Source organism: Castanea sativa, chromosome 4, assembly GCF_040712315.1.
Source record: "Castanea sativa cultivar Marrone di Chiusa Pesio chromosome 4, ASM4071231v1".
In the NCBI taxonomy this organism is placed as follows: Eukaryota; Viridiplantae; Streptophyta; class Magnoliopsida; order Fagales; family Fagaceae; genus Castanea; species Castanea sativa.
Window position 1 is genome coordinate 21,456,132 of NC_134016.1, and position 12,783 is coordinate 21,468,914.

At 38.7% G+C, this 12,783-nt stretch overlaps 2 protein-coding genes across 2 annotated transcripts; both read right to left on the reverse strand.

Annotated features, from left to right (window-relative positions):
* Positions 1 to 1,182: 1,182 nt before the first annotated feature.
* On the reverse strand, positions 1,183 to 3,323 carry LOC142632589 (uncharacterized). Its single transcript, XM_075806965.1, has 3 exons — positions 2,988 to 3,323; positions 2,667 to 2,903; positions 1,183 to 2,028 (listed from the first exon to the last, which is right to left on the reverse strand). Exons 1-3 carry the CDS (start codon positions 3,321 to 3,323, stop codon positions 1,183 to 1,185), a joined length of 1,419 nt encoding a protein of 472 aa, XP_075663080.1.
* A 297-nt stretch (positions 3,324 to 3,620) lies between these two features.
* LOC142632590 (uncharacterized) lies at positions 3,621 to 4,967 on the reverse strand. The gene is made up of 2 exons (XM_075806966.1): positions 4,770 to 4,967; positions 3,621 to 4,565 (listed from the first exon to the last, which is right to left on the reverse strand). The coding sequence occupies exons 1-2, from the start codon at positions 4,965 to 4,967 to the stop codon at positions 3,621 to 3,623; spliced, it is 1,143 nt and encodes a 380-aa protein (XP_075663081.1).
* Positions 4,968 to 12,783: the final 7,816 nt, after the last annotated feature.

The following is a 12,783-nucleotide window of genomic DNA, read 5'->3' on the forward strand; positions in this document are numbered from 1 at the left end:
ACACCTACATGAATAAACATCATTTTTGTATTAATTAACAGTATGCACATAAAATACTACACTCAATAGGTATCCCCACGAACTAATAACTAGTGATAAAATTTCTTCAGATTGTGGGCATTCCATGGCCGGGGAAGTGGTCTTTCGGCCAAGTCTTCCAAAAAATAAGCCCCAGCGCCTGCAATAGCGGTAATCTTGTACGGCCCCTCCCAAGTTGGTGCCAATTTCCTTGCATTGATGTCTCGTGTATTCCCAATAACCTTACGAAGCACTAGATCTGCCACGGTAAATTCTCTTCTCCTCACGCTTCTGTTATACCTTCAGGCAAGCTTCTACTGAAACTTTGCCAACTAAATGGTTGCCGCTTCGTGGTGCTCCTCCAACAAGTTTAGCTGTCTGAACATTAATTCTTCATTCTTGGCTGGAGTGAATCCTGCAACTCGGGCGCTGCATAGGTTTATCTCGGCCAGTATGACAGCCTCTGCTCTGAAAGTTAGAGAAAATGGGGTCTCTCCCGTGGATCTCCTCGGGGTTGTCTGGTATGCCCACAGAACACTGGGTAATTCCTCGGCCCACTTACCCTTGGTGCTTTCTAATCTTTTCTTCAATCCGTTGACCATCGATTTATTGGTGGCTTCAGCTTGGCCGTTACCCTGTGGGTATCCTGGGGTAGAATATCAGTTCCTGATGCCTAATTGCTACAACATTTGTGGAAGGCTTCGCTATCAAACTGCAGGCCATTGTCTGACACAAGGGACTTCAGCACTCCAAATCTTGTTATGATGTTTCTCCATACGAATTTCTTGATGTCTACATCTCGGATGTTTGCCAGTGCCTCGACCTCTGCTTACTTCGTGAAGTAGTCCACTGCCACCAACATAAATCTTCGGTTGCTTGTCGCCTGAAGAAAGGGTCCGATTATGTCCAGTCCCCACTGGGCGAAAGGCCATAGGCTACTTATAGGGTTTAGGTTCCCAACTGGTTGGTGGATTATCGGGGCGTGTCTTTGACACTGCTTACACCTCCGTGCATATTTGATGGCATCCTTTCGCATCTGCGGCCACCAAAACCCTTGAGTCATTGCTCGGTGAGCCAATGAACATCCACCAACGTGACAGCTGCATACACCTTCATGCAGCTCAGCTAGGAGTTCTTTAATCTTGCTAGGCTAGGGTGCAGACACTATAGGTACAGTCCCTTGAATGACCTTCGATATAGTTTCCGATCGGCAGATAACCAGTACCGAGCAGCGGTCCGGCGTACTCTGGCTGCTTCCTTTTCATCATTCGAAACTCGATCTTCAGCGAGAAAGTCGATGATAGGGTCCATCCAGCACTGCCCAGCGATGGTGACTTGTGAAACTCCTGTCTTCGCATTAATACTCGGTTCAACCACCAACTCCACCCTGATCAATCGGGGCACCTTGTTGGCTATCGATGATGCTAGCATGGCTAAGGAGTCGGTGTGTTGGTTTTGCCCTCTAGCCACTTGTTCCACCCCCACACTTGAAAAGTTGCCCATAGTCTGTTTCACCAACTGCAAATATACAATCATCTGGGGATCTTTGGCCTCGAAGCTCCCTTGTACTTGATTAACTACTAGACTGGAATCTGAGTAAACCTCCACCTTCTTAGCTCCCAAATCTGAGATGACTCTTAAACCGGCCAATAGGGCCTCATACTTGGCCTCATTATTAGAGGCTCTAAAGCCTAATCTGAATGAATGTTCCAGCTTTATTCCTTCCGGGGTGATGACCACGATTCCAGCTCTAGTCCCTGCCGTGTTGGACGCACCGTCCACAAATAACTTCCACAGGTTGACTCCTACAAGGCAGACCATCTCCATACTTTTCGGCAAAAACTCGGCAATGAAATCGACGAGTACTTGACCCTTTACCGAGTTCCTTGGCCTATATCTAATGTCAAAAGAGCCCAACCTAGTCCCCCACTTAGCTATCCTCCCCGTAAAGTTAGATCTCCTCAACAATGACTGTAGAGGATACTTAGCCAGGACATAGACGGTGTGAGCCTGAAAGTAATGGGGCAATTTTCGGGTAGAGTGCATAAGTGCTAGCATCAATTTCTCCAGTGGCAAATACCTCATCTCAGCGTCAACAAATGTTTTGCTTATATAGTATATTGGTAGCGACGTACCATTATCCCTCAGCAGCACTGCGCTTGCGGCATGCTCGGATATCGAGAGTTACATGTATAAATCTTCTCCGGGCTCCGGGGCTGCCAACATTGGCTCCCTCCCAAGATAGTCCTTTAGGTCTTGGAAGGCTCTATCTCGTTCTTCATTCCATTGGAATCCCTTCCACCTCTTTAGAAGCTGATAAAATGGTCGGCACCGATCAGCGAACTTGGAAATGAATCGGTTGAGGGCAGTTAACATACCGGTCAATCTTTGAACCTTTTTCGGACTGCTCGGCTATTTTAGATGTTTCACGGCTTCAATTTGATCAGGGTTAAATTTGATTCCTCGTTTAGCGATTAAATAGCCCAGGAACTTGCCGACCCCTACATCGAAGGCGCACTTATCGGCATTGAGACGCAGCTGGTGTCGCCTGAGTATTTCAAACACTTCTTTAAGGTCGTTAATATGTTGCCCCTCCTGCTTACTTTTATCACCATGTCATCAATGTATACCTAGATCGTACGCCCAACCTTATCCCTAAACATCCTCGTTATCATTTGTTGGTAAGTGGCTCCCACGTTTTTCAATCCGAACGACATCACGATGTAATGATAGTTAGCATCAGGGGTTATAAACGCAGTCTTTTCCTGATCCTTAGCAGCCAAGGCAATTTGGTGATAACCTTGAAAAGTGTCCAGAAAAATCATCCTTGAGTGCCCGTACGTGGCATCTACCAACTGATCAATCTTTGGCATCGGGAATGGATCCTTTGGGCATGCTCAGTTTAAGTCAGTAAAATCAACACAGACCCTCCACTTACCATTCTTTTTCTTTACTACTACAGTATTTACAAGCCATTTCGGAAAGAATGACTCCTTTATGGCCCCAGCTTCTTTCAACTTCCCAACCTCTTGTTTGACGGCTTCGATGTGCTCTTTAGCCGACCTCCTTAGCCTCTGCTTCTTGGGAGGGTGCAAAGGGTCCACGTTAAGTTTGTGGACTATGAACTCAGGGTCAACCCCGGGCACCTTGTATGGACTCCAAGCAAATACGTCTATGTTTTGTATGAGAAAAAGCAACAACTCCACCTTCTCTTTGTCCTTCAAACTTGCCCCTATCAGAAAATTCCTATCACACTCCGGCAGGATCTTCACTTTCACTAAGTTCTCGACACAGCTAGCCCCCATTTCTTCTTGGGGTTGCTGTAGTTGCTATAAGGGGGTTTCCTCGGTCGACCCCCTTTGCCTGGTTCCTCGGCTAGCTGCGGCCACTAAACACTGTCTAGCTACTTGTTGATTGCCCTTTATTAAAAAAATTCCTTTCTCAGTGCGGAACTTGACCTTCACATTCAAAGTGGACGGCATGGCCCCCATGGCATGAATCCACGGCCTTCCGAGGATTGCAGTGTATGGTGAGAAAGAGGCGACCACTATGAAAGTTACGATCACCTCTTTACCCTTCATACTTACGGGAAGTGAAATCTGTCATTCTAGGATTACCATATGGCAGCCAAACCCCATAAATGGAATATCATACTTGGATAGGTCCTCCTTCTTCAGACCAAGACCCTTGTATGGGTTGGGATACATCACATCTGCACTGCTCCCCTGATCTATCATTACTCTTTTTACTAGGAAGTCTTTTATGCGGGCCGTGACCACCAAAGCATCTTCGTGCAGCTGAATGGTGCCTTCCATATCGTCATCATCAAAAGCAATGGGCGGTTTAATGTACCTCAACTTCTTCTCGGAAGGTTGCTTGCCCGTGCAAATTTCTGTTGGAAGCACAACTAATACCCCCTTTGTCCTAGACGCTTGAGCGCCTCTTGGAACTGCATGGATGACTTCTATTACTCCTAAAGGGGGTGGGAGAGGATTTTTGCGCAACCGAGCTGCCTGCTCGGCCTCTTGATTTCTTGGCTCCACCACAAACTCTTTGAAATACCCCGCTTTCACCAATTGTTCTAGATGATCTTTTAACACTCTACACTGCTCGATGGTATGCCCCTTGTCTTTGTGGTATGTACAATACAAATTCAGATTTCTTCTCGATGGGTCATCCCTCATCTTGTTTGGCCACCTAAAATATGGCTTGTTCTTGATTCGATTGACAATTCTGTGCACCGGTTCCTTGAAGGCTACATTCACTTCTCCCATCCCTGGCCCTGGCTCTTGAATCCTCAAATCCTTCTGGGCTCTGGATTGGAAACCGATATGCCGATGATGATTTATGACTGGGGCTTTCCCCTTACTCTGTAATCGATCATCTTCTAACCGCTTATACTCTTCGATACGCCTCATCAACTGCCTCATATCCTCAGGAGGCCTCCTCGTCAATGATTCCCGTAGTCTAGAATCCTCGGGCAACCCCATTCGAAAAGTACTAGCCGCAATTTTTTCATTTCCCCCGCCGATCTCGTTATACAGTTCCTAGTATCGGTTAACATAGTTGCAGAGAGTTTTCCCAGCCCCCATTTTCATTGACAACAACGTGTCCATGGGCTAAGGAACTCGGCTGCAAGTCATGAACTGTACACTAAACTCCTGGATCAATTTGGAAAAGCTATGGATTCAGCCTTTCCTTAATCCGTTGAACCATCTCAAAGCGGTGGGGCCGAGGCGTGAGGGGAATACCTTGCACATCAGCGCGTCATTTTGAGCGTGCAAAGACATCATTTGAATGTAATGGCTTACATGCTTCACCGGGTTTATCTTTCCATCGTAAGAGTTGAACGGTGGCCGTGCGAATCTGCTCGGCATTGGTGTGCCTTCTATATCTCTTGAGAAAGGTGACCGGGCAGCATGGCGTAACACCCAGCTCATCGCGTCCATGGCCACATTTTGAGGTCGTCCCCTTCTAGGGAAGCTGAATCACGGTCTGCATATTCCCGTGAGCGATTGTGGTGCAAAGACATCATTTGAATGTAGTGGCTTACATGCTTCATCGGGTTTATCTTTCCATCGTAAGAGTTGAACGGTGGCCGTGCGAATTTGCTCAGCATTGGTATGCCTTCTATATCTCTTGAGAAAGGTGACCGGGTAGCATGGCGTAACGCCCAGCTCATCGCGTCCATGGCCACATTTTGAGGTCGTCCCCTTCTAGGGAAGCTGAATCACGGTCTGCATATTCCCGTGAGCGATTGTGGTGCTGTTGGGATTCGGATTGATGGGACCCTACTACACGGTGGTCCTCGACACTAATCGATCTTTCTCTTTGTTCCTCGCGGTCCTTTCCTGCTCGACGCCTACCCCTCACTTCCAACTCCAAGTCCCTTACCTGTCTTTTTAAAAGCTCGAGCTCTTGGTCCATCTACTCAAGCTCCTGATCCCTTTTGTCGAAATGGTTGCGCCGCGAGGCGTCGGATGCTGTCTAAAGCATTTCAAACAACCCCTCTCTGAGCCAAGACTGCCCTTCTTCCTCGCGTTGCCTATCTTCACGCCTTTTGTGCCTTCTTTCACGCCATGTGAACCCCCGTGAAGACCTCCCAGAGCCACTTTCAGCATAACTTCCAGGTCGACTCCCAGACATCTTCCCGTGTGCGTCTTAACAGAACCACATCTACGTAGGAGATTCCCACAGACGGTGCCAATTGTACGTACCCAGAGAATGGTTGTTGGGCCCAACCTTTGTCTGGGCTCACAATCTATTTGTATTGTGAGCTTTGGATTTCCTACTATGAGTGATTCTATGCCTGAAGATCCAGGTATCCTTATTTTCTCTACACTCAGAATTGCTATCTGCTTCCTCTCAGAGTGGTCACCCTCTATCCTTAGTATTTACTCTTAAATTGCCAACCCTTGTCTCAAATTCTCATCTCTTATTTATAGCCCAAGGCTAGTGGAAGAGTTATGATTATTTTCGTGGTGAGTGGGAAGAGAGGTCCAATGCTGTTACCCTTAAGTGGGTGTTTAGTTGGGAGTGGGAGGTGGTAAGAGTGGCATTGGAACTGGTTCCACCATTAGAGTGACTGCCAGGCAGCGATACTCCCTAGGTGATGTCGAGCATATCGGGACTAATCTTCCCAAGAAAATGCATTCCCCGACCAAGTAGGATCTCACCTTTGCTGTTCATGTCATAAATGTTTTTATCTCTTGGTTTTGGGCTTTTGATGGGCGTTAAAGCTTGCCTGGGCTGAGTTCGTGGGCCCAACAAGTGCAAGGTCTTACACGTGGCACCATTACAATGGGTTTTTATGAACAATGGGCTTGAGAGAGAGTAACGCCCCGTACACAGCAAAAAGAAAGGAACATGTGCAATGCACATGACTAGGTAGACCTCAGACACTTGTCCCTTTATTTTTGTTGCCACATACCCCTGTATGCAGCAAAGGACGGACCTAGGATTTCAAGCTAGAGGGGGCCGGCGTATAAGAAAAAAAACTCCAAATAGTCATCCATATAGTATTAACAAATTATAAATACACAAAATCATTATTTTTTTAACACATTAAGATGCAATCATCTACCAACAAAGATTTAAAAAAAAAAAAAACAACAACAACAACAAAATAATGTTTTTTTTTTTTAATACTAGGTTGGCTAGGATTTTTGATTTTTTTTTAATTTTAAAGTTAGAGCATTCACAGTAGTGGTCCCAAAAAAAATTAGCTTTTAGCATTTCAAAAAGCTATTTTATCTATTTTACCACCTCACTTTACAATACACCCAACATCAAATATTCAATTTTTTTACCACTTCATTTAAAATAATATAAACAACTCATTAAAATAATAAAGGAAGAGAGATAATTTGAGTTTTTTAATTGAAGGTAGAGAAATAATCTTAACAAAATATTGTATTTTAATTTTGACAACTTGCTACAATGAATTGGTATTTGTACTAGTTTACTGTAGTTGTAAAAAAAAAAATTAGCTTTCACTTCTCTATTAACACATGATTTTTTTGGTTCTTTAATGGTAAAATAGTTTTTTTTTGCTAAAATACAATCACCATTGTGAAAGTTTATATAGTTTTTGGGTTAAATAATTGCTAGTTGGAGGAGGCCTAAAGTTTTGGAAGGGGTCCAACTACAAAAAATATATATATATATATATATATATATATATATATAAAATAAGTAAAAAAAAAAAAAAAGGACCGATGGCCTAGGCCTCCACCTGGGTCTGTCCCTGTATGTAGCAATTACTGCATACAAAACCTTTCCCTTTTGATACTATGAATTTGTATTAAATTTATAACAATGTTAATTAGGTCAAACATATTGAAATGTTACTTTTTGAAGTGGGTTAGATGAGTTGTATTTGTATCACATTCATGTCAATCAACATGACTTGTTTATTAAGTTTGTTAAATAGGTCGTGTCATGTTAATTTTTATTAACGGGTTATGTTAGAATTAAAAGGTCATGGCATAATTATTAAATGAGTCTTATTCGGTTTGAGCAATTTAGTCAAATATTCCTACCTCGACATAACATGAAAATGACACGTCAACACAAATTGACACATCTAGTTATTACTTATTGGGAGTGATGGATAATTTTTTTAAGGGTAACCATATCTTTAAATGTTACAAATATAAAAATCCCTATTTCTGTATGCCAAAATAAATAAATTAAAACAACAATAAAATTTCTATTCATCAAAATTTTTGTCCTTTTTTTGGTGTGTGTGTGCGCGCGCGCGCAGGATGAGATATTTTATTAGGAAAGAGAGAGACAAGTACAGAAGCTACGTATAGGAACAGAAACACCGACATCAGAAAACAACAATAGTCTACTTCACTTACTAAAATCCACCAAAAGATGAACACCAGCGACTGTGAAGAAACCAAACAATCAATCAGGCCGAAATCAAAAAGTGTTTTCCTATTTTAAATCATAATAACCGAAGCTGAGCAAAGAATCCAGTCAATCTAATTATGACGACAAAATCTATTTCTTAAATCGACCAGTATCCCTCGTAATTGATTGTGTGTCGTTACTCTAGCTTGTTTTGGATTTGGAATATCCTCTCCTCCCTATGCCGCGAAACTAGATACTTTACCGGATGAACCCATCAGACTCTTTCCCTACTTAAACATCCTTTCCTCTATACTCTTTTCTATTATTTTTTTAATAAGAAATTTGAGGCTTGAATCTATTTAATTTGTACCAGAAATCAATTTATTTTTTCACTTGATAATAAAAATCAATTATCTTAAATCGTTATAGGTTGAATTTTTTTAATATTTTTTTTAAAAAAATTGTAAGTTAGTAACTTAAATGATACATTATTTGATATAATGCTAAAAATTTGAATTGGTTAAGCCTAGAAATACACACACTGACCCACACAAATTTACTTATATATATATTTTTTATTTATAAAAAAACCTAAAACGTTATTTGCTCATGAATGCAAAACCAACTATTATGTTGTCCCAAGATTTGAATTAAGTCGATTGATAGTTGGATGCTAGCCACAAGAGAGAGCTCCCAAATTCGAGATTTCACAAAAACCCTAATTAAACATGAAACGATTGAAATATCAAAATATTTCTGAAGAAAAAAAAAAAAAATTCCCTGTTGATCAGTGGGCTTTTCACGACATTAAAGGGTAAGTGGGACCTGAATATATTCAATTAGGGCATCTCAATTTGGTACTAATGACTAAGGCTTGGATGGATGCGGGAATAATAAGTCACGTTTGGACGGTGGCTTTTGTAGTTTGCCCTTTTTGGCTGTCATCACGGTCTTCACTTCCTACTTTTTGTTAATTAATTATTAATGCCCTCAAAAATGTTATCATATATGCTACAAAAGAAATGAGCGCTCATGTATCCTCATAGCTACTGCATAAGTAACTCTTTCAGCTTAATAATCATGCCTATATATATAGATATCTTAGCTACGACTATATATAAGTGAATTGGATGACATATATTAGGGCTTTTTCTTGAGCCTGAGGAGGTGGAAATTAAGTTTGTGCATCCAATTCTAATACAATTGGATGACTTAGATAGGATAGGATTTTTCTTATCTCATTCCCTTCTCCTATATATGTGTGTGTTTCTCAAAAAAAGATAGGATAGGATAGGATAGGATAATAAAGCAATGCAAGATTACATTATGTATATATGCCTGCAGGTTTGGCAAGTTGTTTTTGGTCATTAATTTTAGGCTCTCTTCTCTCTCTCTCTCTCAAAATAATATGCTTATATATATATATATATATATATATATATATATATATATATATATATATATATATATATATAGGAATTGAGTAGTAGAAGTAGTAGTAGTTTAGGCTAGCTGTTAGTGTTAAAGGTAATCGTCGAAAGTGCCTTGCATGATGAGGAATAGAGCTGGGAGCAGCCAAGGATGACTTGCCGGCGGGGCTAATATTATTATATGAAACCCGCGCTGGCCGGCAAGTTGTTCTTGGCTACGCTGGGCTCTTTTCTTCTGATTTGAGGCCTGCTACGGCTGAATAATATATAATATATATGGAAAGTTGGAATTGGAATTGGAAAGACCTTTACATTTGGTTTTGGAGCATCATTCAAGGACTCAAGGTACGTATATGAATATGAGAGAGCATATCAACTCAACCCACCGCGTTGTTGCATTCTCGACCAAAACAATATGTCTTTTGGATGCAGCCCCCGGATCGATCGGAAGAGAAACAAAATAAAGTAAGTATATGTCATTTTACTCACGTGCTTGTCATTTTCTATTGATCTATTCCATTTCCATATCTTTTATTTTAAAATTACTCATTTTATATTTTTTCACATTTTTGAGTTGACATTAACAATAATATTAATTCAAGATGATATTGCACCAACCATAAACTTATCATCTTTTTTTAGTAAATTAAGATTATTTTAACTTTTTTCATAACTGTTCACATGTCAAATTATGAGTTCAGGTGTCAAAGTGACAGACAATCAAAAGTTTACTACGTAGAATAATTGTGACAAAAATTGTGACTTTTTATATAATACTAAAATTACTTATTTTTAGTAAGTTAAAGAAAATTTTATATATGTGATAGTGCTCTTTGAAATTATAAGTACTCAGGCTAAATTATGAATCGTCAGTGCTCAAACTTTTTTATACATTTGTAAGAAAAATAAATCATTTTAACTCATCATAAAACAAGTTTATCTACTTTACATAATGAGTTTTACAATCTATCTTACATTTCATTCTTTATTTTGCTTAAATCATGTTAAAATAATCTAAATAAATTTTTATGTAACTTTTATAACCAAAATAGGGGGAAAAAAAATCATACAGACCAATTGAACTTTAGGCGATTTGAGCATCGCATAGCGGCAGAGCCAAAAGTGCCCTAGCTAGTCCGCCACTACTAGGCACAATAACGAACAAATTTGAGGATCTAAGGAGAGAGAGTGTGAAAAAATGGTGTAGCTAGTCAAACTAATCTAGTGGCAAATCCAAGAATTTGTGGGTGGGGCTCCAAATAGAAAATGTGAAAGATTTTTTTTTTCCTTTTCTATATCACCTTCCTACTATATATTGTAGAATTGAAAAAAAAAATTAATATAAATACAATTCAAGATGCAAATGACATTTTTATAGGGACAAAATTTAGTCACAAAGTTAGTTGTAACCTTAGGCTACAAACTTGCTTAATATCTTTCTATTGGAGGTGAATTTCAACAAATTCACAATTGGATTACAGCTTCTTCTTATATTTTTCTTGCTTGCAAAATTTCAAAAAAATTAAAGATCAATAGTTATGTCATCAATAAATTTTTTAAATTGCAAGATTTTGTTATTTAAAATTATGCACAAAATATAAGCTTATAAATTATATAGTAAATAATATCCAATTGACACAAAATTTAACATGTGTATTAAGAGCGTAAAGAACATGCAATTCAATGGTTAGATTTTCAAAATATGTTGTAATATTTATTTTATTAAGTGAGTTTGTAGTCTTAAGCTACAACCAATTTTGTAGCTAAATTTTGTCATTTTATAACTTAATATAGGTATTATAATAACTATATTTATTAAAGTTGACAAAATTTTCTCGTGATTGAAAATATAAAGATATTAATATGTTCTTTTAAAAATATATTAGTACATGGACGAGTACTCAAATATTTATGTGTCTAACTTTTAGCTCAATTTCTTTGATATACAATATGTGTGAGAAACATATATTTCATGGCGGCTTGGTAAAATGGATAGAAGGATTCCAGAAAGAGAAGTTTTGTAAATATTATATATATATATCCACATTTGTAACAACATATTTGTAAATCATTATATATATATATATATATATATATATATATATATATATATATATAAATTTTCAACAGCAACAGCATGATAACAAGTCAATAAAATGAAATTGGGCCAATTTTTCACAAAGGCTTGGGCCCATAAGCAAAACCCAAGACTAGTGAACTTGGGCCAAGAGAAAGTAGACAATGTAAAAGTCCATTCGAAGGAAAAGAATAAAAGAATAAGGAAGGGTCTTCCGCAAAAGGCCTATGCATGATGAGATGAAGCAGTAAATGGGTGAGTGAGGATGACCCGAATGGAGGAAAGAGACTGAGAATGCCCCTTGGAATAAGGGTAAAGGGAAGGATTGGCCCTGTGTTTCTTTTTTTTTTTTTTTGAGTATAAGAGGGGAAGAGAAAATAAGGAAGAACTCAAACTCGTAAACTGAGGTAAGTGAGGACTGAGGAGTTCATTTTTCTGTATCCTAGACATACAAGCATGACCCATCATTGTTGAGGTCCAATGAGCTATGATTTGGCTAAATTAAGGGGAGGAGGAAGGTTTCTAGTTGGGGGTGTCCTGCCGCCATCTTCAATAGGGGAAGGTGTCATAGCTAGTCAAACCTATTTGCATCAAGACAAATGACATTAATAAATGGTCTTTCATCATTTTTTTTTTCACCATTTCGTGCTTAAGTATTCTTTCAAATAATATTCTACCACAGTTTGATGCCCACCAAAAAAAGGCCAATCTTCTATTTCTAGTTAAAACCATAAAGTGTTTTAGTAATAGTAATTTCCTTAATTAATAGAGAAAGGAAACTTGTATAGATAGGGAGACTTTTGCTTGTTTCCACTCTTATGGGATTGGCATATGCCTATGGTTCATTTTAAAACATGTGCTATAATATAGAAGAATTTGAATTTAATTTTTAGATTAAATGAGTTGAATCGGGTATGAAATTACAATTTTTTTTTTCATTTTTTCATATTATTGAAATATATGGGTGGATTTGGATTTTATGAATGTGTAAATTTGAATTCATTAGGGTTACTATGTTTTTTGTATGATGTTTTTTGAACCATAACATATATTACAAGTGTTTTTTTTATTTAAATAAAATCTTCAAAACTTAAATCATGAAGTGTTCTCATAAGAAAATTGATGGGAATGTGTTGGGGTTTTACAGTATTTATTTTAGGATGTGAAATAAGAAAATGTAGACAATCATAATTTAATTTAGTAGGTGGACACATGTTAAGTATTTATTTGTGAAGTATATAATGGAGTAGGAAAAGTGTGGGATTGTGTTGTCAAATAACGTCAACGTGTGCAAAAAGGTTAATCACGAATTATTTTATATATACTTTGGAGAATATTGTATATTCTGATGATTAGCTAGGGGAATATTGTAGATTGTAATGATGACCTTATTAAGAG